This window comes from Chlorocebus sabaeus, chromosome 11 (assembly GCF_047675955.1).
Source record: "Chlorocebus sabaeus isolate Y175 chromosome 11, mChlSab1.0.hap1, whole genome shotgun sequence".
In the NCBI taxonomy this organism is placed as follows: Eukaryota; Metazoa; Chordata; class Mammalia; order Primates; family Cercopithecidae; genus Chlorocebus; species Chlorocebus sabaeus.
Genome location: NC_132914.1, coordinates 47,348,459 through 47,372,384, shown reverse-complemented (window position 1 = coordinate 47,372,384; position 23,926 = coordinate 47,348,459). Strand labels below are relative to the sequence as shown.

Genomic DNA, 23,926 nt, shown 5'->3' with positions numbered 1-23,926 from the left:
TCTGAGAAGTGTGGCATATCCCCTGCATGTGTCCTTAGGGAAGTGGTCTCTCCCACTAATGCTGTCCTGGCTTCTACTAAGACCCAGTGGGTAGGGAGTCGCCAGGCCAGTGTTGAGGACAGGCCAGAGCAGGCAGGACCAGGCCTACAGTTCTGATCTTTGAGGCTGAGGTTGAGGGTCCATTCCCAGGCCTAAGGAACCTTTCCCTAAGGTTCGGTTCTCTTATAAGAGCTCTGGTAGTAGCTTCTGACCAGGAGGTATCAGATGTCCCTTGATCTGTTTCCTGATGTCCAGTCAGCCTGGGGTCTTTTCCTTCTGGCTCTGAATGCATCTACCTTGTCTCTGTCCACTGCCCAGTGGCCTCTAGTCACCCCCAACCTGATCCACTGAAATGCAAAGCCCAGCAATCTCCCCAGCTGGGTACCCCTCAAGCCTCTAAGCCTCCTGTTTATCTGCCTCACCGCTGGCTCCTCCCTGGCCCTACCTGTGGGGCTGCTCTTGAGGGCACTGTCCTGGCTCAGCCTACCATCCTGTTCACAGGTCTCTGTCTTCCCCTACAGGCCTCCACTGCCAGCCTATGGTTGTTCGCCACCAAGCCAGGAGTGCTGCGCCACCCAGTGGTCCCCCTCGGGCTCCAGGCCCCCACTGAGACCCTCTTGGAGGCAGAAGCACTTCAGCCCTCAGAGACCTACAAGTCCAACCAGTGGACCTGGAATTGGCCAAGGGCCCAGGAGAGGGCTGTGTTGCTCTCAACTATATCCACCCCAGCTCTTAAGGCTGGATCTTTCTACTTGTGCCACTATGGGCACTAGGTCTGTAGGTCCCTGGTGCCTCCAGTACTGCACTTTGCCCCCAAGGTCTTTGACTTCGTTTCCTGAAGGGTCACCGAGGGTCAGCTCAAGGCTGGGAAAAACCATTTCCAGCTTTAGCCTAAACAGGGCATGTAGATCTCTCTCCCACTAGAGCCCAGAGGGATGAGAGGAGAGAGCAACTGTCCTTTCTTTTTTTTTTTTCCCTTCCTTTTTGCAGGCCCATGGTCAGCTCTGGTCTAGACGTAGCTAGGCTTAGGGAGCCCTGGGACCCTGCCAGTCTCAGTTCATCTCTTACCAGGAGCAAGGCCCTCTGAAGCATGGGCCGTGCCAGCTGTGCCTTAGTGATAAGGGTAAGAGGAAAGATGTCAGACTCACTGCCCTTATTTCTCTGCCCATTTCATTCTAGGCTCACACTGTCCTTGTCAAGGTGGGCAGAAAAGCAGAGGTTTTCTCTGCACCAACCCCTCTGTGCAGACAGCTGGAGAAAGGGTGGGCCAACTCTTCACCTTCTTTCCTCAGCTACATTTTTTTGTTTGTTTGTTTTTTGGCAGGGGACAAGGAGCATGGTGGTCTTGGCTGACTATTTGCTCACCTTCCTGTTTCTCCTCTGCCCCTGGAAGGGAATGTGGGGGCCCACTTTTTTGTACATGTACCACCTCCTTTTCCTCTTGTACATAAACCTCAGACTCTCCCTCTCTCAACAAAGGCTTGATGCACCAGGCCTGACTTTGTCTCCTGTTTCTGAGCTTAGGGGTTTAGGGTGTCCACTTAACCCGACCTGGGCCATGGGGACAGAAAAGAAATCTTTGGGGCACTGCATCTTTTTCGGAGATGAGATCAGAACTCTGGGGAAAGGAGAACTGGCTGGGTGGGCTCTAGCCACACAAAGGGAAGCAGGCCTGCCGTGAGACACTAGTGCCCTCTGCTGGGCATGTGTCCAGTCCCCAGCCTGCCCCAGTAGCACATGGAAAAGAGTCACTGGCCATGTTATAAATATTGTTATTTAAAAAACAAAAACAAAACACACGTACATTAGGTCCTGGGTGGAGGAAGAAGTGGTGGAGCCTCAGGACCAGGGCAGGCAGGAGCAGGCACTGATGCTAGAGGGTGACGACCCTGCCCTCTGCCACCCAGGCTGTGTCCACCAGCCTGTCACTCTTCCCTGGAGACCCCTTCTCTCACACTTTTATCTATTGGCATCACCCACCCCACATGGCACATACCACCCATCTCTGGTCTGGGGCTGAGGGCAAGGACTGCACTAGTCCAGGGAGTAGGGGAACCTTGAACACCAACAGCAACCTTGAGAGGTGCCAACAATGGTGTGCTGGGGGTGGGGTTACTTTAGAAAAAGTGGACACAGACCAGATTAAGGAAGAAGTCTGAGGCAGATGGTGAGGGTGGCCCAGGAGCCACAGCCTCACACAGACCCGAGGCAGAGAACAGCTCATCGGGTCACTGGTGATCGTCCAGCTGCTGTAGGAGTGTCCGCCGCCGCCTCTCCAGCTCACCCTCACTCAGCTCACTTTCTGACGTGTCCCAGCCTGTCTGTTGGAGCAAAGGCACAGCTCACCCTTAGCCGGCACTGAGGGCTGTGGAGGCTTGACCAGCGTGCTGACTGGCCTAGGGCCCCTGCCCCTCACCTTCTCCTTCTTGATTCCAAAGCCTGGGGAACGGTTAGGGAGCTCTGCCTGCCGGAGCTCCCTGTCCTTGTCCTGTTCTTGTTCTTTCTCATCACTCTCCTTGCCAGCTTTCTCCTCAGGGTCTGTCTCACTCTCAGGACTGTTCTGTAAGAGTCCAGAGCCCACCTCCTCAGTTCCTGTGGATAGTCTGGGAGTCAGGTAGAACAGAGCTCACAAAATAGCAGGGGCTTAGGTAGAAGTTCCTTCACTCACCGACTTGTGTCTTCTCTTCTTAGTTTTCTTTTTTGGTTTCTTGGCTTTCCGAAGGCCATGATCTGGAGATAGAAAAATCCCTACTAAGTCCCAACAGGAGAAAAGAAGGCTCTTCTTTTTCTTTGTTCTAGCCCCTGTGTTCATTCTTCACAGGCAGGAACCTCATGCTCTGAGGAATTCCAAGTCCGGTTTTCCTTCTCCAGCTTCTTGCCTGGACAGGTAGAGGAAGTTCTTTCTACTCCCACAGGTGCAGCCCTCCCAATCCAGTCTACCCTCAAAGGAGCTGGGGCTTGCGGAGGGCATCCTCTCAGTCTGGGACAACAGTTCTCTAGCTTCTAGGCTCATAGCAACTGCTTACCTGCTCCAAGAAGATGGGAGGAAGGGGAGCCCCGTCCTCCAAGGGCAGCACCCCCACTTTCAACTGAATCAAGTGAGGAAGAGGGCTCAGAGCCTGACTCTGAGGGGTTCTGCCGCCTCCGCTTGGGGGGCCGGAGAGATGGTGGGGGCAGCTCCTCCTCTTCTGACTCAGAGCCCTGGGCAGATCAGCAGATACGTATCAGTACAGAGGTTATCTGCCCTCCAGAAGCCCTCATCTGGGAATTCGAGAGAGGAGGATGATCCAGGGCCAAAGGAATCCTCAAATTTCCCTCCAATGGAGATAATGTAAGGGGAAACCAAAAGTGTTTATTTCCCCAAAACAACCCAGCTTCCCCCACGTCCATTCTACCCGCTTACTCACTGAGGGTGAGTGGGAACGCTTGCGATGGTGCTTCTTGCCTTTCCTGCCATGCTTTCGGCCTTTGGTGTGGAGGTGCTGGCATTCAGTCTGCTAGAGGCAAAGGAAGAAGGGTGAGGACTTAGCCCCAGACTTAGCCCCAGAAAGGACTCTACCTCCTAAAATCTGGTTTTGCCTCCCTTTCTCAGGCTAGAGCCTTCTGCTTATCCCAGGGATCCTTCAGGCCTCCCCTTCCTTAGCTGGCCAGGAGTGCCCTAAGGGTAAGAGGGAGGCCACTGAGGTCTCTGTTGAACTGGTCTAAGGAGTTCAAGGGCCTGGGGCAGATCTAGAGGACAAGCCTGCCTCACCTCCAGCACCTGTAGGAACTCCCGGAAGAGCCGGATCCGCTCCGACTCCAGGGTAATCTGCTCAAAGGCTGAGTCACACACAAAACGCTCACGGACCTTGAACGAGGAGAGCACTGCTGATCAGACTAGGCCCCACTCAGCCTGGCCTGGACACCGCCATGAGCACAGGGCAGGGCTGGGGCAGAGAAAGGAAGGGAACTGGAGCTGGCCCAGGGCTGTGACGTGACTGGGATGGGCCCTCAGTGGTGAAGCACCGCTGCCCTCAGGCTTGAGGGGTGTTTGGGGCCAGGCTACGCTCCTGACCTCTTCCCAGGCAGTGCCTAGCTCCAGAGCAGGCACAGCCTGCCTCAGCATGCTTCGAAAGGCAGCTTCCCTGCGCCGCATCCTGCGTGCCTCCTCCTTCTCCCGCTCCCTCTCCCGTGCCTCTGCTTTCTCCAGCAGCTGAGAAAAGAAGGGACATGGAACAGGGTCACCCAGGAGGGTGGATGCCGGGTCCCACTCAGGCATACCTTAGGAGGTAGAAAGTTAGGGTCTGGGCTTCTACCACCATCCCCTGAATTGGGAATATAGTCGGACAGTGAGTGAGAACGAATGGAACAAGGCACTGGGATGAATTACAGAACTGAGCCCCATGCCCTGCCCAGCCCCTCACACTATTGAAGGTCAGCTTGATGTTGCCTGCGTCCAGTGCGGCAGCCCTCTTGTCAAAGCTTATGACGTGGGCGAAGTCCTCAAAGGCCGTGTTCACCTCCACGCAGAAGCCCCGGTCCTGTGGGCATAGCAGTACATGAAGCAGGGGTACCACGTGCCTTGAGGCCAAAGCTGGCAGGCAGAGTGGTCACACTACAGATGGTCAAGAAGGCCCTTGCCTCCAGAAGAGATCCACAGGACTGTGATATGCATTAGAAACCAAGTTATCCAAGTCCTCATCAGTTGACAATTAAGCCCCCATGCCTAGCCTTGGTTTGGATGTCACACGGAGCTGAAAGGGTTGGGAGATGTCTCCCAACTGCTGATTAATGCATGAATTTCTCAAAATTAACTTTTATTCCTTTGGCTTAAAGCTCTGGCCCCAGCTGGGCCCTCCTGCTGCTCAGTAGAGCTTCCATGCATTCTCAATCAACATTTGCTGACCCCTACCCTTTGGCTCTACTTATTGAGTGCTTACTATGTACCAGGTACCACGATGAGTGTTTCACACCTTATCTCATTTAATCCTCTAGGTTCTACATTTAAGAATAGGTCCTAGTATCCTAATTTTACACAGAAGGAGAAACCAAGCACTTGCCCAAGGTCTCACAGCTGATGTATGGCTAGGCAAGAACCCTACCCTGGGTCTCTCTATCCCCAAAGTCTGTGCTTTCAAGCACCACACCAACCCAGGTAACTTAGTCCATGGGAGAAATGGAGGCCACCAGGTGTGCAGCTCCCCACCAATACTAAAAATATCTCCACGGACCAGGCTCTGTGCTTCTCATTTAGGCCTCACAACATTCCAGTGAAGCAGAGGCTTAGAAAAGTGATCTCAGTTGGCCCAAGATGACATGAGTGGTAAAGGAAGCCACTGAAGTTCAAAGTCTGGCTCTCACGTCAGTTAAGCACAGGCCAGATTCCCTTCCTCTCCCTCCACATAGCTCTCACCTCCTCTGGCCTTTCTGCTGATGGCAGAGGTGTGTTCCTCGCATTGCTTCTTTCCAGGGGTACTTCCTCAACCCTGCCCCAGTCCTTATCAACACAGCATTCGTTCTCAGGGAATTGAAAGCTCTAAGTCACCCTCGTCACTGGCTCCTTCCATCAAGGAGACACTTCACCTAACCTGGAACATCCTTTCCACCATGCTCTCCCCTTCATCAAGCTAACTACCTCTGCTGTTTTCCTTTGTTTCAAAACCTCTTGAAATGCAGCAGAAAGGAAAAGGAATAAACATTTATTGAGAACCTATTAGATACTTTACAAATGCTATTTAATTCTCACAACCTTACCTATGAATTATCCGATTTACAGGTGAGCAAACAGGCTCAGAGACATGGAACTTACGGAGATCTCAGAGCCAATGAACAACCAGGAGTTATCTGACTCTAAAACATGTGTGGTCCCCATGCCGCCTCCATGACACTACTCTCCCAAAGGTTGCTTGTGTCTGCTAGCCAAATCCAAGGCCGCCTCCTTGCTCCTCACTCATCTGGTCCTCAGTGCCTCTACCAATTACTTCTTCAACACGGCCCTCTCCAGGTCGACTCCTCTCTCACCTCTTATTACTTCTCTTGCATATGCATGTTCCTGAGAATAGCACTTAGTCCTCTTTCACTACCCAATTTGTACTCCCTAGCAATCTCATCCTTCATCTCTCCTGATTTTCAAACTCATCCTAGACTGGATATTTCAGACACTTCAACAGATCTCAAGAGAATATATTTCTCATGAGCACCCTCCATGGATCTCCCTGACCCAGATCTGTCTGCGTGTTCTAAGTCCAGGGCTCTTTGCATTATCCTATGGGATGAGAGGCACCATTATGGTCTGCCTGGCTGTGGAAAGCAAGAGGGACTCGGCTCATCTGCCCTCCATAGGCAGGAACCCAAATGGGGAAAGAGGAAGGGAACTGTCTAAAAAAGCTGCTTTCTCAGGTGGTGTGTAGAGACAGGACTCCGAATAGGCCCCTACAGGCCTATCAATCAGCCACTCTGGCTAAAAGTTAATTGTCCAATAAAATTTAGCTATCCCAGGATAAGGCATTTCTACTTTATATGATTATTTTGTTTTAAAATATGATATTTGCTTTGAGAGTAATTCCCCAAATAGAATTCCTATTTTCTACAGCCTTGCTCTTCTTGTTTTATCCTTATCAGTGGTGCCATCATCCACTTCCCTGACACCTCTGACTCCTTCTTTTCCCTCCATTTCACAAAATCTGTCAATTCTACTTAGTGACTCTATCCCACTGGTTTTAAATTCTCCCCCCCCCCTTTTTTTAAAACAGCACAAACAGTTTATTAACATAGAAATCTTATGTAGAACCTCTATGCATAAGAAAGATTCAAGCTGCTTCACTTGAAAACAGGAAGCAGCACAAAATCCCCCCATACTCAACCCCAACCCTTGCTTGTCTCAAGGCACCTATACAGAAACCCAGAGTGTCTCAGAAGCACAGCTGGAGTGCTATAGCCTGCTCTTTTCTTCTGCTGTCCCCACTGCCCTGGCTAGGATCACCTCCTACCGAGAGTCCTGCACAGCCTACTGACTTTTCTCCCTACTGACCCTCTTCCATCCCTCTAACCCAGCTCCTAGCAGCTAGTGCTTCTTGGACTTTTGTACCAAGTAGCCCCAACAGTAGGAGACAGGTCTGGGGATAAGTGAGAAGAATATGACTATTTGAATTACCACTATCAGTTTTAGTATTTTGAGGCTTCAAGAACTGCTCTACCTACCACCACAACCTTCCCTAAGGACATAAGGACATACTCTAGACTGAAAGGTTCTATTATACACCATCTAATCTGATCATTCCCTGGTTCCTTATTACTTACGAGAGAAAAATCCAAATTTCTTATTTTGGCATTCAAGGCACTTTAAATGCAGGGCTCTACTTCCAAACTGGGGCATATGGTTCCAGAGAAAGAGGATACATCAAGACAGTATGATATATCTTACCTAATGGTAAGTAATTTAAAACATTAAATTTATATTAAATAGAGAGGTAATATGGTGTCAAAATGCAACACCTATGTGAATATGTAATGCAAAACAGTACTTCAAAGAAATAGATGTGCAGTGAGACATTTCTAGCTTTATTTCCAGATCCCTTTCAACCCAGGTACCATTTAATCTCTATAATTAGGTGTACTCTGGTGGAACACTCACCATTTTTTAGATGAGGAAACAGGGTCAGAAAGGTCAAGTGACCTGTGCAAGGTCACACAACTAGCAAGCAGTTAAGCTAGACTTTTACTGTAGGCAGTCTGCCTCCAGTCCTGCTCCTAACCACTGTACTGTATTATCTCCTCAAATGCATTAGAATCTTCACTTCCATAAAGAAATATGCTTTCTCTTTGTTTTTTCTTTTGGAACACAAGTTTAGTCCATCACTCACTCACTTTTCCACTTTTGATAACATGTAAATATTGAGAACTATTTCTCTTCTCCAGTAGAAGAAAAGCAACAGGCCATGAATGATGGTAAATGGCAGCTGACACTTATGACAGTATCAAGAAGGCACTAAGGAATGGTGAGAAGGATGACTTGCCCTTTCTAAAGTGGCATCTCAGCTTGAGTCTGCAGAATGCCTTGCAAATCCAGCTCAATGCTGCTAGATAATCCATATTGACAAGAGAAGCTAAAGATTCAGATTTTTTATGTGACGTTTCCTGGTTTTAAAATGTTAGCAACAAATTCCAAATTTTTTAAAAAACACTGTACAGGCCAGAACAATCTGTGTGCTACCAGTTTACAATTAGCTATGCTTCTTCCTCCTCAGACCTGGCATGCCCTTTCCACCCCCTTGCCTTTGCTCTTAGGACCCTGGGTACACTCCAACCTCTTCCACCTACTGATTTCTAAATGTGCAGTTCAAATGTTAGTTCTTCAGATTCCTGTCTCTGTAGTAACACTTGCCCCTTTGTATAACAGTTCTCATGTATATCTTCCTATTAGACCATGAACTCCTGTGGGTAGAAATTGTGTATTCATTACTGTATCCCTAGTGTACAGTAAAGGATCACAGTAGGTATCTGCTGAACCAAGCTACAATGCTCCTGCAAAACAGGACTTATCAGGGAGTCCTCTGCAGGGAGTGTGCCCTGCGTCCATCCTGTATCCATCCATAACCCCAGCCTCCCTCACCTTAAGGATGTCCTTAATGATCTTCTTTTCATCATGGAATCGTGCCTTCAACTCCTCCACATAGAACTTGAACAAGTCCAGAGGCGTGGAGCCTGCAAGGAGGGAGGGAGGGGGGCCTGGCGGGCGGCAGCTTCCCAAGGCCTGGGGGCTGCGCCGAGGACAGGACCAGGGAGTAGGGGGTACAGAGAGGCTGGCAGGGCAGGAAGCCAGACCAGAGAAGGGGGAGCCTGGCTGCCTAGCCTGGCTGCCTTACCCGGCTGGCCCAGCATGTTGGCAAAACGGACATCAGTGCTGACTGCTGGATATAGCTCCATCCAGGTGGACATAGAGTGCAGCTGCCCTGTCTCATGCAGCTCATCCAGGAAGGTCTGAGCAGGGAGAGGCCAGTTATAGGGAGAGTGAGACAAGGAGGGAGGCAGAGCCACAGAATGAGGGGGAAGAGAGGGAATGGCAGAGGAAGAGGCAGGGACAATCAAGATTGAGGAGATGCAGGAAAGAGAGGCAGAGATGAAGAGATGCAGATGGAAGGCTGAGAACAATGCAAAAGGAGAGAATGTAAATACACAGAGAGGGACAGAACAAAAAAGTGAGAACAAGCCATTCCCGGGAGGCAAAGAAACAGAAACCTGCCTGCAGTAACCCGTAGCACTACCACCCCCACTACCACCCGCAAGGTGGGGGAATAAACTCTGCCTGTCTGGCGCCCCACCAAGGGAAATAAACATGGCCTAGCTGCCAAGTCGTGCCTGTAGGGTGCTCTCTGCTGGCAGTTTCTGGGTGGTGCATACATCTAGTCTCCCTAGAAGAGCACAGTCCAGAATTGAGGGGGTACAGCAGAAACAGACTGCAGGCAGAGAGAGGTCTCATGGAGCTTGGACAGGGCTAGGCACATAAAGAACAGGCAGCCTATCCAGAAAGGGGCAGGGAATGGGTGAAGAGGTGCTCTAGGGCAGAGCCGAGCTCTGATCTAGAAAGGATGGCAAAGATACCTGGAAGGCCTCCCGATTCTTGCGTTGTTGGCGTCGCTCCCGAAGCCGGGCCCGCTCCCGTTCCTCCTCCTCTTCCCTCTCCAAAGCTCGGATGTGCTCCTCAAAACAGATCAGTGCATCTTCCTTGTCCATGTCTAAAGACAGGCAGGAGGTTCAGCGGGCACTGTACCAGGAGGACACCCTCTCAGACCCCAGCACCCCTAATGTTTCAACGATGCTGTCCTACAGGTGCTAGGGAGACCCAGGGTGGTGGGGGAAGGGCCTGGAGAGGGCTCTGTGGGAGCAGCCACTGGAATGGTGGTTCTTAAGAGGGAGTCATTAATTGTATAAGAATAAATGAGCAAGTATTCAGCTCTTGTGAATTCAGTTATTAGAAGCCATAACATGAAACCAGTTGTCTTGGGATCTGACATTTCACATCTTAGGGAACTGGGAATCAATCAGGCTTTGATGCAATTTTAGAAAGTGAATTTCAGTATCATCAGTGACTACAGGCCAACAGTCTATTGTAACATGTGACCACTTGAGGCCTGTAGTGCTATGATGCTTTAAGACCATATTCACATGAGCTAAAACCATCATCACTGACATCTCTAGAACTTAAGATTCCTATCCTAGAGCTCCTCCTCCAAGGACACACAATGTCTAGCCCAACAGTGGACCCCAGAGGCAGGGGTGTCCTGAAACATTCTGGTATCCCGAGTCCAGAGAAGTACAAGGACTAGGTGAGTGTTGAGTACTCCTAGGGTGTCTGGGAGGGCAGGAGGTACAGGTGAGTGGGGTGAGGCAGACTCTGGGGTCCCAGGTCCAGTAAGGGAAAGGGATAGCTGGGATTGGAGGCCCAGGCTTACTCTGCAGCTGATGGTCCTGAGCAAAGCTGGGGTTATCCATGAGGTACTGCTGGGCCTGGGACCACGTGGTTTGGAAGTTGACACTACTCATCCCATCCAGAATGCTCTTTAGGGCCTGGATATTGCGGCGCCGGAGCTGCTTGGCCTGTTCCTGGGGAGCCACAGGATCAGGGTGAGGCAGGGCAGGCCAGAGCTACCCAAGTAGGCCTGGGCAGAGGAGGACCTGGGGAAAGGTAGCTAGGGAACCCTAGGAAGAAAGCCATACTCAAGACTTTCATGTCTCAGGGAAGGGGAGGGAGTACAGGTTACAGACCCATCTCTCAGAGACTTCTCCTCACTACACCCAGGACTATAGGCCCAGAGCAGAAATGGGATGTGCAAGTCCCATGCCAGCTTCCAAGTCAGAAGCTGGGACACTGGGGAAGTGGATAAGTAAATGGCTAGGGTCCATAACAAAGACAAGGAAAGTCCAGGATAAGATGGGCTGATGGATCCTGCCCAGCGACCATTACCTTCTCCTTCTTGGCCAGGAAGAAGAGGACATCATCATAAACCTCTTTTCGATCCCTCTCAGGGACCACAGCCCAGACCTCCAGGTCTCCAAAGGTCTGTTCTGCCCGCCTGTAGAGCATATGAGCTGTGAGTAGGTAGACAGAGAACAGAGACCCTGGACCTCTGTGTTCTCAGGGTTCCCAAGCCCCCAGTCCAGCCTGGCCCCCTGACCGGTAGCGGGTGGTGGAGGTCATGCGTTCATGCTGCTCCAGGAAATGCTGCAGGGTCTGCTTGGCCTCCTTGGCCCTTAGACGGGCCTCCTCCTTCTCCTCCTTCTCCCGCTGCGCCTTGTAGGCATTGAATGCCTGCTTCTTCTCACTCAGTTTGGGCAAGGCACTGGGATAAAGGGTAGGAGTGGGATGGGGATAGAGAAGTCACCCTGAACCACCCTGCACAGCCCACACTGTAGGGTCATGAGACACTACAGGCTGCAGCGGCTTCAAGGGCACAGATGTCTGGGATCTGAACACCATGGAGAAGTAGGGGTGACAGGAAGTGAGGGGAAGAGATGCAGCTCCAAGACACTGCAAATACTGGGCCCTTTTGCTTTGGGGTTCTCAAGTCACCCTATCCAGCACCCTCATTCCCCAATTAATTCAATTCAGTTTGACTCAATCCAATAAGCATTTATTGAATGTGTTGTGTCAGATACCTTTCCTTTCCTTCTCCTGGAGGCCCTCCAGCTTTTCTTCCCCTTGCTCCCCAGCCCAATCTATCATTGTCCTGACTCTGGTTCCCTTAGGGCTGAGTGTTGAGCTGGGGTTTCTTAGGAAGTCCCTAGCATAGCAGCTCTCATGAACAGGGCCTGGCTCCCTCTGCCCAGGCCTACCTGTAACGGGGGTCGGTGACCACCATCTTCATGGCCTGTTCCCATGAGGCGTTGGAGGGGACAGCCTGGAATGAAGCAGGTGGGAGTCATAGGGCCTGCCCTGCTCCAGCCCCCTCCAAACCTTCCCTGGGAGCCCCACTCCAGCACCTTGTCCCTCAGCAGTTCCTTGAATGCCTGCTTTGCCTTCTCCCGGTTGCTCCAACTGAGGCCAGACCTCTCTGGTTCTGGCTTTGATTCTTCCTCCTCCTGCTGTGGCTGATGCTGTCCAGAACTGGAGGGCACAGGGGACTCAGCCACAGGGTCCCCCAGCCCTCACAGCTTTCAGTACCCTGAACTCTTGGCAACCTATCATCTCCTCCTTGTTCCTCAGGGCAGCCTTTTTCTGCCCTTCAGAGGTCACACCCAGATCTTCAAACCCCTCCTGAGAGAGAGGCCCAGCAGAGGACAAGGGTTGAACCAGGCTGGGAGTCTGAGGCCAACATCGGGAATGCCATGGGGAGGCAGCCCTCACCTGCTGGGGCCCTCCTCCAGCTGCTGCAGGAACCCCTGTTCCAGGGGCTGGGTGGCCTCCGACACATCACAATCTTCACTCCCACCTGGCTCAGGTTCCAGGAGGCCTGTGGGCACTGGGGTGGGGCCAGGAGGTGCAGGTGGGGGGTCAGGCTGTGGCTGAGGCGGCTGTGGCTGAAGTGTCTGTGGCAGCTGCTGCTGCTGTTTCCTGCAGATGAGCCAGAAGGGCAGTGTCCAGGAGGAGAGCAGGAATGGAGGAGAGCAGGAATGGAGGAGTTCAGGGGCTGGCTGGTCTCTCTATCCTGGGAAAGACTGGGGCCAGAGGGGATGACTCCACAAGGAGACAAAACTGGTTCTTCCTCCCACAGTGTAGAAATCATAGCGAGAGAGTCTATTCCCACACTCCAGGTGCCCCAACTATAAATGGATAGTTGGGCAAGTCACTCACCCTGCAGCCTCTTGTTTGACTAGAACTGCGATGGGAAAAGATAACACAGTCAGTCACAGGGGCAATAGAGAACCTCCAGAACTCCTGACCCGGCCCACTCATAGGATGTCTCACCCTCTAGGTCATCCAGATCCTTGGGCCGGGTCCAGCGAGACTCTTTACTCTGGTTGTTATAGTAGTAAGGTTTGCCTGTGTCTGACTTGTATTCTTTCCAGGGACATTGCGACAGGAGCAGCTGCAAGAGGATGGGATAGGAGCCATCAGTGGGCTGGGCATGCTCTCCAGCCAGTCAGGGGAGCTAAGGAGACCCAGTGAGTAGAGGACACAGGAACCTTTAGCTACCACCTGGCCTGGCTCAAACTGGGGAAGGTGGACTTCTTGAGATCCTATGGAGATATTTCCAGGGAGGGTGGGGAGTGGTCAGGGACCTTGGACCTTGGGATCAGAGGAACCATCATGAGTATGGTTAGAGACTAAGGGAAGGCCAAAGACTTGGAAGGGTCAGGGCAGCTGAAAGGAAGGGCCAGAAAGCCCAGCTCAGGACCTCTGCCTTGGACTTGAGCACGCTGGGCTTCTCCCACACGGACTGCTTGTCGTCAGCATTGTAGTAGTAGATGCGCCCATCTGGGGCCACATGCTCACTCCATAGGGCCCTCTGGGTGGGGGGGGGGCACAGAATGGTAGTCAAGGCCCCTTTTCCAAAGCCTCTCCTCACCCCAAAGACGTAACCATCAGTCCCCGACTCTCAGGCTTTCTACCCAGAGACCCCTGAGCTGGAAGAACTCACCGGAGGGCCTGTCCCAGCCACAGCAGCTAGAAAAAAAAAAAGCCACAGGATACATACTAAGTCCTTGCTCCAACCTCCATCTTATCCCCACCTATGCCTCCCGTATTCCTTCCCCAGTAAATATTCCCCTGGTCCCATCAATATCCCAGGCTCCCTGGCATCCCAACAGGCATGATCCAGGGTGGGCTCCAGTCCACGGTCCCCTCTCCCCTATGCCCCCCAACCTCCGAGCCTGGGGGGAGCAGGCCCCCAGAAGACTCACAGCTGGCGGTGTCCGCACCCGGAGCCGTCTGCCGAAGAAAGAGGAGGGGGAAGGGTTGGGGCCAAGCCCAGTGGCCCCCAGGACCCAGGCCATGGGGGATGGAGAAGCAGGCCAGGCCAGAATCCATGTGTCCTGCTCCTAGAGATGTCTGCTCCCTAACAGGCTTCCCCCACCCTTTAGGGCCGTGGTTCTGGGATCCCAGGGGAGAATCGCATAGCAGCTCCATTCTTCGTTCTCCTCAAGTGAGAGTATTTGGTTGAGACAACTCCCAAGGCACATTCCTTCACAGTGGATGCCAAATTCTATATCCTACCCAGACTCTGCTACACTGAGCAATAGCATAAGAAGGCACAGCAAGATCCCCAGGTGCTACTGACTCTTCTGGGGACAAAGAGGATGTGAAGAACTGTATTCATGTGTCCACACTGTGTGGCTCTGTGAAAATAAGTGTGCTCCTTAAGGGAGCTGGACAAGGCATGGGAGTAACAAGAGAATGTATATGCCTTTGGGGATGAGTGGGAAACTAGAAGAGCTGAATACACGGCTGGTGAGGAGGATCTGAGTGTGGGGAGTGCTGCTGGGGACCTGGGTGGATGCGATGAGAAGAGGGAAAGAATGGAAGTTGTAGCCCTGTATTCCAAGTCAGACTCACGGGACTGCAGGGCAGAGCCTGCTACCTGCTGGCCCCTAGCGCTTACCGCTGCGGTGACAGGCACCGCTGGCATCAGCATTCCTGGCATCATCGGAGGTACCATTCCTGGTATCTAAGGATACAAAGAAGACAGAAACCAACCACCAAGGTAAGGGCTGGAACAGGAGGGACAGGGTACCTCAAAGGGTCCTGAGAGATCTCACTGGAGCCATGACCCTCACTTGGGCACTTCCTCAGGCAATCCCCAGCTTCTGGCCTCTCACCTTGCCTGAGAGTTGTCTCAGTCATTCAGCAGACAAGTCCACATGGATCTGCCCCAAAGCTCCCTTCCTTCCCCAGTTTCTGAGGCCCACATGCCCACTCTTATCTCTACCCCCAGCTAAAGTGACAGGGTTTTCTGAGGCCCCAGGGGAGGAGAAACAATTACCTGTGTGAGTGGTGGTGGCGCCCCCATTGGTGGAAGCATTGGGGGCAGGATGCCAGGTGGCATGGGAGGGATAGCTGGTGGTCTCTGACTCATGGGGGGTAGCCCCATCGGAGGAAAGGGTGGGGGGATCCCTGGAGGGGGCATCTGGAAATGAGGAAAGGAACAGATACTGAGCAGGGAAGACATCGCCTTGTCAGAGGAAGAGAGGACCTGTCAGGAAATATCCACCGCCTCCCTCCCTGACCCTCCACCCTCCTCTGAGGCAATTCCAAGGCTTTAGTTTGAGAAGCACAAGGCATGAAACTGCCTCCCTCCTCACCACTGAGAAAGACTGATAACTGGGGTCTAACAGGCAAGCGCACAGCTTCTTAATTATAATGGGAAAGGAAAGGAATAATAAGGGAAGTTTAACAGCACCAGACTGAGACTGGAAGGCTCCACCTCTTCAGCAATTCTCCCCCAAAGAGGCCTCTCAGATGAAGGGGCAGAAGGCAGGTATCCAGGTACCCAAGTACCCCAGTCCCCTGCCTCCCATCCCTTTCTCTCCAACTCATGACCACCAATGCCATTCCAGCCCGATTTCTGTGGCATATTTAAAGAGCACAGGTAAGGAGTAGTGAAAGAGATAGATAGTCCCACCCTGCCCTCACATTAATGGGGTCTTTTCCCTTCCACTTCTCCTACCTCCAGCCCCAGTGTGTCCTAAGGTCAAAAAGACAAAGGGGGAATTGTCAATGTTATGTACTGAGAGCTTCACAACAGCTCTCCCCACCCCAATGCCCAAGTAAAACCATCCCTCTTCCAAGGGCAGCAAAAGGGGCATTACAGGAAAACTGTGCTGGTGATGCAGCAGTGGCTAGGGGCTGGGGAGCTGGGGGTGCAGGCTGGAAAAGCCAAGCCCAGGGAAAGACATAAAACTTACGAAGGGTGGTGGCATCATGGGGGGCCCCGGTGGGAAGGGGGCAGGCGCTGCTGGGGGCCGGGGACCAGAATCGGGAACCGACTGTTGAGGGAGAGAAAAGTCATAGGACCCAGGATGGGCACAGAGATGGGCTTTTTGCAGAAGGGAAGCAGAAGTGGTGAGGATGAAAAAGGAGCACAAAGTTCAGGAGGGTCTTCAAGCCCGATTTCCTGCCCACCCCAAGCCCTGAGCCCTTGGTAGGTTTGCTCTCTCGTGCCAGCTCAGAGCCAGCTGGCTGAGTCCCTTGAATGTCATCTTTATTTTGAAAGTTTCCATTTTGCCAAGGCAACAGTAAAGATGAAGGAGGCTTCACTACAGGCAAAGACTGGCTCTACCCAAGGATTCTAATCCATTCTCCTGCCTGTCGGCAAGGCTGTGCCTCTCTTAAATAACTTAGAAGTCTCTTCTATTCCCAAAGTATCTAGGGAGGGAGTTGCCTCTTTTCTGGTTTCCCTACCTTAATTAGCCCATTTACAGAGATTCATTCCAAAGCTCTCTCAACACAAATAGTCGCTATTCCTTTAAAATGCTTGTCTCCCTAATTCTCATCTCTTCATGACCAGCTTCCTGCCCTAATTGACCTCATCCTTAGCCACCTACTTTCTTTGACATCTTCCACATCGAATTGCCAACTTCATCTCTTTGGCTTTACCTCCATCCCCTTTTTGGTGTCCATCCCCTCCTCTACAAATCCTGAATTATCTCCCTGTGGATGTAGGCTTTGAACAGCTTAGGTTGCCCTGTCCTACCCCGAATGGCTGTCCGCATCCCATTCTTTAGTTCTCAGCTTAAGTATCACTTATTTTAAGACGACTTCCTGACTCTGTTTAACATAGCTCCTTCCTATTTCTCTATCTGATCCCCTTTTTAGTTTCCTTATGTATATAATTTTGTAATTATTATGTTTGCCTGGATATGTTTTCCCCAACAAGAGTGTAATAACATTCCATGAAGACAGGGATCATATCTGACTTGTTGGAAGCTGGATTCCTGGTATCTACCAGCATCTGGCACATAATAGGTATTCAGCAAATATTGAATGAAGAACAAATGGAACAAACCTCTATATAGAACCTTCTAATTCTAAAAATTCATTTTATAGGCATAGCCCCCTACATGGCCAAAATGCTGTATGTTTAAGGTTTTCATTTCAGTATTATTTGTAAAAACAAAAGACTGGAATCAACATGAATAGCCACCAGTAAAGGGCTATGAAATTATACACATACATAAAATACAATACTAAACAATTATAAACAAGAATGAAGCAGCTTATTGTCTCAATATGATCTCTAAGATATATTAACAAGTGGCAAAAAAAGCAAGGTGCAGCAAACTTTTATCATTTGTATAAAAATCAGAGACAAAAGATGACACACAAGAAATGGAAGAAAGGGACAGAGGTAAAGGGGAGACTTTTCCCTGTATGCCTTTTGTATCTTTTGAATACGCAGCCATATGACTGTATTGCCTATTCAAAAACAAACAAACAAAGAAACTCATGTAAGTGAACCGAGGCTTGGAGATGGAGCTAAAGGGCCCAGCCCTTCTGCCTCTTTGCCTGAAAGTTAGTGGGTGATAGGGAGGAATTCCAGGGAAAGGTGGTATCTGGCTAAACAGAAGGTACCTCACTGCTGCCAATTTCCCCTATGCTGAGAATGCTCAGCATTTAAAAATGCCCTCTCATGTCTGCCTTTAAAATATCTGTTCCTGGCCAGATGCGGAGGCTCACGCCTGTAATCCCAGCACTTTGGGAGGCAAAGGTGGGCAGATGACGAGGTCAGGAGATCGAGGCCATCCTGGCTAACATGGTGAAACCCCATCTCTACCAAAAATACCAAAACAAAATTAGCCAGGCATGGTGGCAGGCGCCTGTAGCCCCAGCTACTCGGGAGAGGTGGGAGAATGGCGTGAACCCGGGAGGCGGAGCTTGCAGTGAGCCGAGATCGTGCCACTGCACTCCAACTCCAGCCTGGACGACAGAGCGAGGTTTCGTCTCAAAAAAAAAAAAATCTGTTCCTGGCCTGGTGCGGTGGCTCACACCTGTAATACCAACAGTTTGGGAGCCCAAGCAGGCGGATCACCTGAGGTCAGGAGTTCGAGACCAGCTTGGCCAACATGGTGAAACCTCTACTAAAAATACAAAAATCAGCCAGGTGTGGTCGCACATGCCTGTAGTCTCAGCTACTGGGGAGGCTGAGGCACGAGAATTGCTTGAACCCAGGAGGCGGAGGTTGCACTGAGCTGAGATTGCACCACTGCACTCCAGCCTGGGTGACAGAGTGAGACTCTTTCAAAAAAACAAAACAACAACAAAAAAAACTATCCTTCATCTTGTCCTAAGAAGAAAAGGGTATGAGCTAAACTACTCCAATGTGACTCACCTTTTCTAAGTGCTCAACTGCTTTAGTTCTGTATTCAGACCTGCTCTTGCCCCTGACGCCTTCCTCAGCATGGGAAGTCAGAAACTAATCAATAGTGGTGGAAATACAATTTTCTGTGTCACACTTTCCTATCTCAAGCTGCCTCAGGAGCCTCTCTAACATCTTTGGGTCCTACCAGGCTCCAGGGAAGCCCGTCTCAGAGACTGGCACCGCACCAATCAGTTGTCCAAATGGAAACCCATGAGTCACTCTCTACAACTCCTTCTTCCTTGCCAATAAATCACGAAGTCTTGTTAACTTTACCTCCTCAAGATTTATTGAATCTATCCATTTCTCTCCATTTCCTTTTCCACCCCCATCTTGTCCAAGCCACCATCTTTTTTCATCTAATTGCAGTGGCCTCCCAACTGTTTCTCCCACATCCACTCCAATCGGCAGCCATAACAGCTCTTCAAAGTGCACCTCCGACTGTTAGCCCCCTGCTTAAAACTCTTCAATGGCTTCCCACTGCTCTTAGGGTAAATAGTAAACCCCCTGCCCAGTGAGGCTATGAGGGGGTCTGCTACCCAGCTACCTTGCCAGCCTCCCCCATGCTGAGCTCCTGGGTCTCAGCTCCAGCCCTACTCACCTTCTCTCAGCTCTCCCACCTCAGGCATCCACCTTTGCCTGAGAAAACCGGTTTGGCCCTGCCAACCCCACACACCTTGCCTACATACACTTCACATCTACCAATCATTTCTTCATGAAAGCTTTTCCCAACTCCCTGAACTAGTCAGAGCCCTCTTTTATATACTTGTACAACACCATATACCTTCTCCTTCAGCAAGTATCCACTAGGATTTTATAGTTATTTGTACAATCCTGATTATATTATTATTCTATTTGGCATGAATAAAAAACAAATGCTGCCAATCAAATTATAATATCCTGCCAATTTAAAGATGCATCCTGACTTGACAAATGTTCAAATATGAGTCTCAGAATTATTGAAATATAATATCCGTGGCCCCTACTAGACTGAAAACACTGAAGGGCAGGGACTTCATCTGTTTTTGCTCACCTCGTATCCAGTTCCCACTGTGTTTTCCTTACCACCCTCTAAGTAGGTGCTAATAAATATTTGTTAATTTAATGACTAAATGGTCTTGGCAAGTCCTACAAAACAGTAGGGGGCCACTGGTAAGTTAGGTCTAGTAGTTATTCAGGGAACATAGAATGTCAGAACTGGAGGAGACCCTGGCAGTCACCCCAGGTATCCCCCTTTTTCAGGGAATAATCTGTCCAAGGAGCCACTGCTGGTTAGGGACAGAAGCAGGAATGGATCCAATCTGCCCTCTGGCCCTACTCCCTTAAAAGCAAAACTCCTACCACATGAAGCAGGTCTGTTTGCAATCTAGTATATTCCCTGCAACCTAAGTGGTTAAATCACCGACGACTCAACATGTTATTGATAACTTACAGGGTTCCCAATTGCCTACCCTACAAAATCTTTCATCTAATAGTCAAAGCCTTGCAACAAAGGCCACCCCACACTCTCCTTTGCTCATCCTGACTCAATGGCTTCCCTCCTCCTCTTTTTGCACAGAATTGTTAAATTACCCTCAGGTGAAACACATTTCTTTTATTCTACAGTCTCATGCTTTGTTCAAGATGATCCAATATTCACCTCCTCCAGGTTACCCTTATGACTATCCCACACACATACACACACTCCTACCTGTGTACCTTCAGGATAAATGATGCACTACTTTGCAGAGTGACATGCTACTCTGTGAATGTTTGCTGGGTGTTTCATGTGGGACTGCTTGTCTCCCACTCACGTGGGGATTTCCCTACATTCAGGGATTGAGTTTTCTCCTTTTATACCTCCCCCAAGTGTTTAGTCAGGGCTCTGCACACAAAGTGCTGTGATCAAATGCAGTCTCATCTCTAACCTTATTAGATTTTTGCATACTGGAATATCCTAAAATGCATTTTGAAAACAGCGAGTACACGTGTGTGTATGTACATCTGTATAAATTATCTGACTATAGACTGTGACAGAGAGAGGTAGCTTGACAGAGGTCTTTGTGGCTTGGAAAAAAGAAACTGGAATGAAATGTTGGCATGGGAAAACCTAATAAAGCTAACGGTATACAGTCATCTTCAACTTGGGATGAAGACCTCTGGCCAGGATTCAGACACTGGCCTATTCTGGACAGTTCCCCAGAGGACAGAACAATGGAATAAACATAAACTACTATGGAACTTCCAAAGGCCTTCCTTTCCTGAGCTTCCAGTGTTGCGTCCCTGCTTTCCTGCAACACCCCGTTCCTCTTCTACCTGCTGCAGTGCCATAAAACTTTGGGTCTTATTTTATTTCTGGGTGAAATATGAAGAAATAACTAGTGACAGGGAAGGATATAGAAATGGTTGCTGAAAGAGAAGCAGATCCCGTGTCTTCCCTGGAACAAAAACACATTTGTGGGCTGAGAGATGATGGAGAGACACTTGATCATCTGATCATATGTTCACCGGGGCCAGTGAGGGGCCACCCCTTCCCCACCACCAAAGATGCAATCAACACTTCTGAGACTTCACATCTAAAGGGCATCTCAGAACTGAGCACTCAGAAGAACAAAAGGAGAAAAGGACAAGAATGGAGAGACAAAAGGAAAAGAACAGAAAAAGGGAACGATAATAGCTAATAGTTAATATTTACTGAGCACTTATTATGAGCCAGACACTGTGCCAAACACTCATTTAATCCTGGCAACCATCTTAGAGGTTATTACTCCCATTTTACAGATAAAGAAAATGAGGTTCAGAGATTAAGTAACCTGACCAAGGTTCCAAGACATTAAATGGGAGAGGCAGGTTTGGAATCCAAGCAGTCTGACCCCAAAGCCTGTGCTTTCAACCAGTTCACAAAGCTGCCTCCCAGCAAGGATGATGGCGCCACAGATGATACGTTTTACATTGAGATACATTTTCCTTTCTTCTTTTTTAATCCCAATCCTTATACAATCCAGAAATCCTCAGCGAGCCAGGTGTTCCCAAGGTCCACTTGGTCTGACTCACTCCCACTCCCTGAAGTGATATGTGTTGGAAGATGAAGGCTGGGAGGCACATCTCTCAGAAAGTGGCAGCCATCATCAAAAAAGAAAAAGCTGAGAGACCAGCTGGTTACCCTGTGATCTACCTGCGGTCCTTCTTCAGCTGCCCCAAACAGCATCTGCCCTTCCGTTTCAGACCATCCTAGTTTCCAACTTTCCTGGACCAGCCCTACCCTTCCTCTTGCTCCCCAAAGATCTGCCTTATTAGAAAATATTCCTGTTGTTGTTGTTTCCCCGCCCCCCCCCAGACAGAGCTTCGCTCTTGCTGCCCAGACTGGAGTGCAATGGCGCGATCTCAGCTCACCGCAACCTCTGCCTCCCGGGTTCAAGCGATTCTTCCGCCTCAGCCTCCAAAGTTGCTGGGATTACAGGCATGCGCCACCACGCCCGGCTAATTTTGTATTTTTAGTAGAGAAGGGGTTTCTCCATGTTGGTCAGGCTGGTCTCAAACTCCCAACCTCAGGTGATCCGCCCACCTTGGCCTCCCAAAGTGCCGGGATTATAGGTATGAGCCACCGCGCCCGGCCCCTGCTACTTCTTTCTGATCCTGCCATCTCATCACTCTCCCTCTGAAGAAGCGAATGGTACTTTTGGTCTCCATCATTGCGGAGTTAGGTTTCAACCTCCTCCTCTCCTTAGAGTTCTTCCATCCCTCCAAAAGGATATGGCTAGCCCGCCCCAGCCTGGCAGGCCTTCTGTCTACCATCCCCCCGCACCCGTGGGGATTTCTCCCGCCCCAGCCCAAGGCCTCGCCTCCATCTTCATCCTTTCCTTTGCTCCCCTACCAAACCCATTCTCCTAAACTTCCTCCTCAAAAACGTCTTCATTAAGACCCTGGAAGAGATCTGGGATTTAATTTTCATGCATTTCCTTTTTTAAAAAATTGATGGGAAATCTGAGGCCCAAAGAAAGGTAGTGACTTGCCCAAGGTCACATAGAGTCGTTAGTTTGTTGATGGCCAGGGCTGGGAGCCCCTTTCCTCAGAGGCCCCCTCTTCGCCTCAGGAGACAAGCTCTTGCAAATGCGGGAAGGTGAAGCAAGGAGTCCCAAGTGGTCTGAGGAGCACCCAGGCTTCCAAAGGAAACGGGCGCTGGGGCTGGGGGAGGGGCATGTCGCACGCCAAATATCCCAGGAGGGGAAACTGGTCCCCACCTGTACCCTGGTCCCCTCATCTCCGCCCCCTCTTCTTTCCAGATCTTTCTCCGCGAACCCACCCCCACCTCTCCCCTTCCCACTCCTCACCCTGTCCCGCCACTCTCGCCCCTTTCGCCCCCGGCCAGGCTCCATCATGGCCTCCCCCGCCCCTTCGCCCCCAGTCCCCGCCCCCATCCCCCCTCCCGGGCTCTCTTCGCTCACCCTTGGCCCCCCATGCCCTCCCCGGGGTCCCAGCTATCCCCAGTGGCCTCCCCGCCCCCTCGGCCACGGCCCAGGCCGCAGGGGGCGCTGTGGGACCGCCCCGAGCCCCTCCACCCCCGCGCGGGGATGTTACCATGCCAGAGCCTCCGAGCAGCTGGGCCGGCTCAGCCCACCCGCCAGTAAGAGCTGCTCTGATTGGCCGGGCTGCAGCCGGGAGGGCGGGGCCGGCAGGGGGTCGCACCCCTTCGTGGCCGGGGCTCCGGTGGCTCCCGCCGGCGAGCGGGGCCCCCAACCGGCCCGGTGTATTCGGTCCCGGCCCCGCCCCCCGGCGCGGAGAACCAGGCCCCGCCCCCGCGCCGCCAGTTCCAGGTCCGCCCCCCGGGGGGCGGGGCACGCCTGCTCCCGCCTCTGACTGACGGTCAGGGGCCGGCGCCTCTGCCTCTCCTCGCTGCTTGCGTCCTGGCTTTGCCGTCGCTCCGGGAGCCCAAGCGTTCACGCCGTGTGTAGGGTGCCTTTGCGTTACACAATGAATTTAATTTGCTGTAGTTCTTTTACAGTACTTTTAAGTTAATTAACTCCAGAACTATTTGTTGAGCACCTGTGAGGTGGCAGGGACTGTCTCAGGGACTGAGCACACAGCAGCTTGAAAAAAAAAAAAAAGCAGACAAATCCCCGAAACCATGCCCTTGTGGGGCGTACACGTGCTTCTCGCGTGACCCTGAAGTTCACTTTTGGGACCTGGCTCCCACTGAGCGCCGAACTCATGAGAGCAGGGCCCACTCTTTGATAGAAGTTAAAAATGTGAGGTACATGCTGTGCTGTGCGGCCGAGGAAACTGTAACCCGGAGCTGTGCGGTGAACGCGCTGAAGGCCTTGGGGCTGGAGAGTGACGGGCCACAGGCACACGGGTGCAGAGAGGCGCTGACCGCCAACCTGCAAAGCCCCGCAAAAGGGGCTTCCTGTTCCCTTTATTCCCCCCTCAACCTGAGCCAAGACTCGCGTGATGCTGTGCTAGGTTCCTGAGATCCAGATAACTCGGGAGAGGTAGAAAAACTCCTGATACGGAGAAGTCCTGAGTTAGAGGTGACACCTGAGAAGAAAAGGAAATTGGGATTCACCCTTGTGGGCTGCTATAGAGAGAAAACTGCTTTATGATTTAATCAAAACGATACCCACATGGCCTCAAATGAAGGC

General features: G+C 51.1%; 2 protein-coding genes across 23 annotated transcripts in view; one reads left to right on the top strand and one right to left on the bottom strand.

Moving 5' to 3' along the window:
• The window catches only part of FMNL3 (formin like 3), a 62,861-nt gene extending 61,328 nt beyond the window's left edge, over positions 1 to 1,533 (top strand). For all 7 annotated transcript variants that reach the window (XM_008003159.3, XM_008003158.3, XM_008003157.3 and 4 more), the window contains one exon: positions 561 to 1,533. In XM_008003159.3, coding sequence (XP_008001350.1) covers positions 561 to 649 — 89 coding nt within the window. In that variant the 3' untranslated portion in view covers positions 650 to 1,533. The remainder of the gene's footprint in view (positions 1 to 560) is intronic.
• Positions 1,534 to 1,795: 262 nt separating this feature from the next.
• PRPF40B (pre-mRNA processing factor 40 homolog B) lies at positions 1,796 to 23,047 on the bottom strand. Of its 16 annotated transcripts, none has more exons than XM_008003163.3 (27): positions 22,866 to 23,046; positions 15,859 to 15,939; positions 15,621 to 15,638; positions 14,937 to 15,080; positions 14,556 to 14,621; positions 13,858 to 13,885; positions 13,596 to 13,621; positions 13,353 to 13,463; positions 12,923 to 13,043; positions 12,809 to 12,833; positions 12,362 to 12,568; positions 11,998 to 12,121; positions 11,851 to 11,915; positions 11,193 to 11,357; positions 10,982 to 11,090; positions 10,470 to 10,620; positions 9,619 to 9,752; positions 8,883 to 8,997; positions 8,630 to 8,721; positions 4,443 to 4,559; positions 4,094 to 4,231; positions 3,791 to 3,886; positions 3,447 to 3,536; positions 3,066 to 3,240; positions 2,708 to 2,769; positions 2,456 to 2,599; positions 1,796 to 2,360 (listed from the first exon to the last, which is right to left on the bottom strand). In XM_008003163.3, the coding sequence occupies exons 1-27, from the start codon at positions 22,866 to 22,868 to the stop codon at positions 2,268 to 2,270; spliced, it is 2,700 nt and encodes an 899-aa protein (XP_008001354.1). In that variant the 5' UTR covers positions 22,869 to 23,046; the 3' UTR covers positions 1,796 to 2,267. The 16 variants fall into 16 exon arrangements, with proteins under 16 accessions (XP_008001354.1, XP_037853091.1, XP_008001360.1 ...); XM_037997163.2 differs by having other exon boundaries at positions 3,447 to 3,533; XM_008003169.3 differs by lacking the exon at positions 13,353 to 13,463 and having other exon boundaries at positions 22,866 to 23,047.
• Between the last annotated feature and the right edge of the window lie 879 nt (positions 23,048 to 23,926).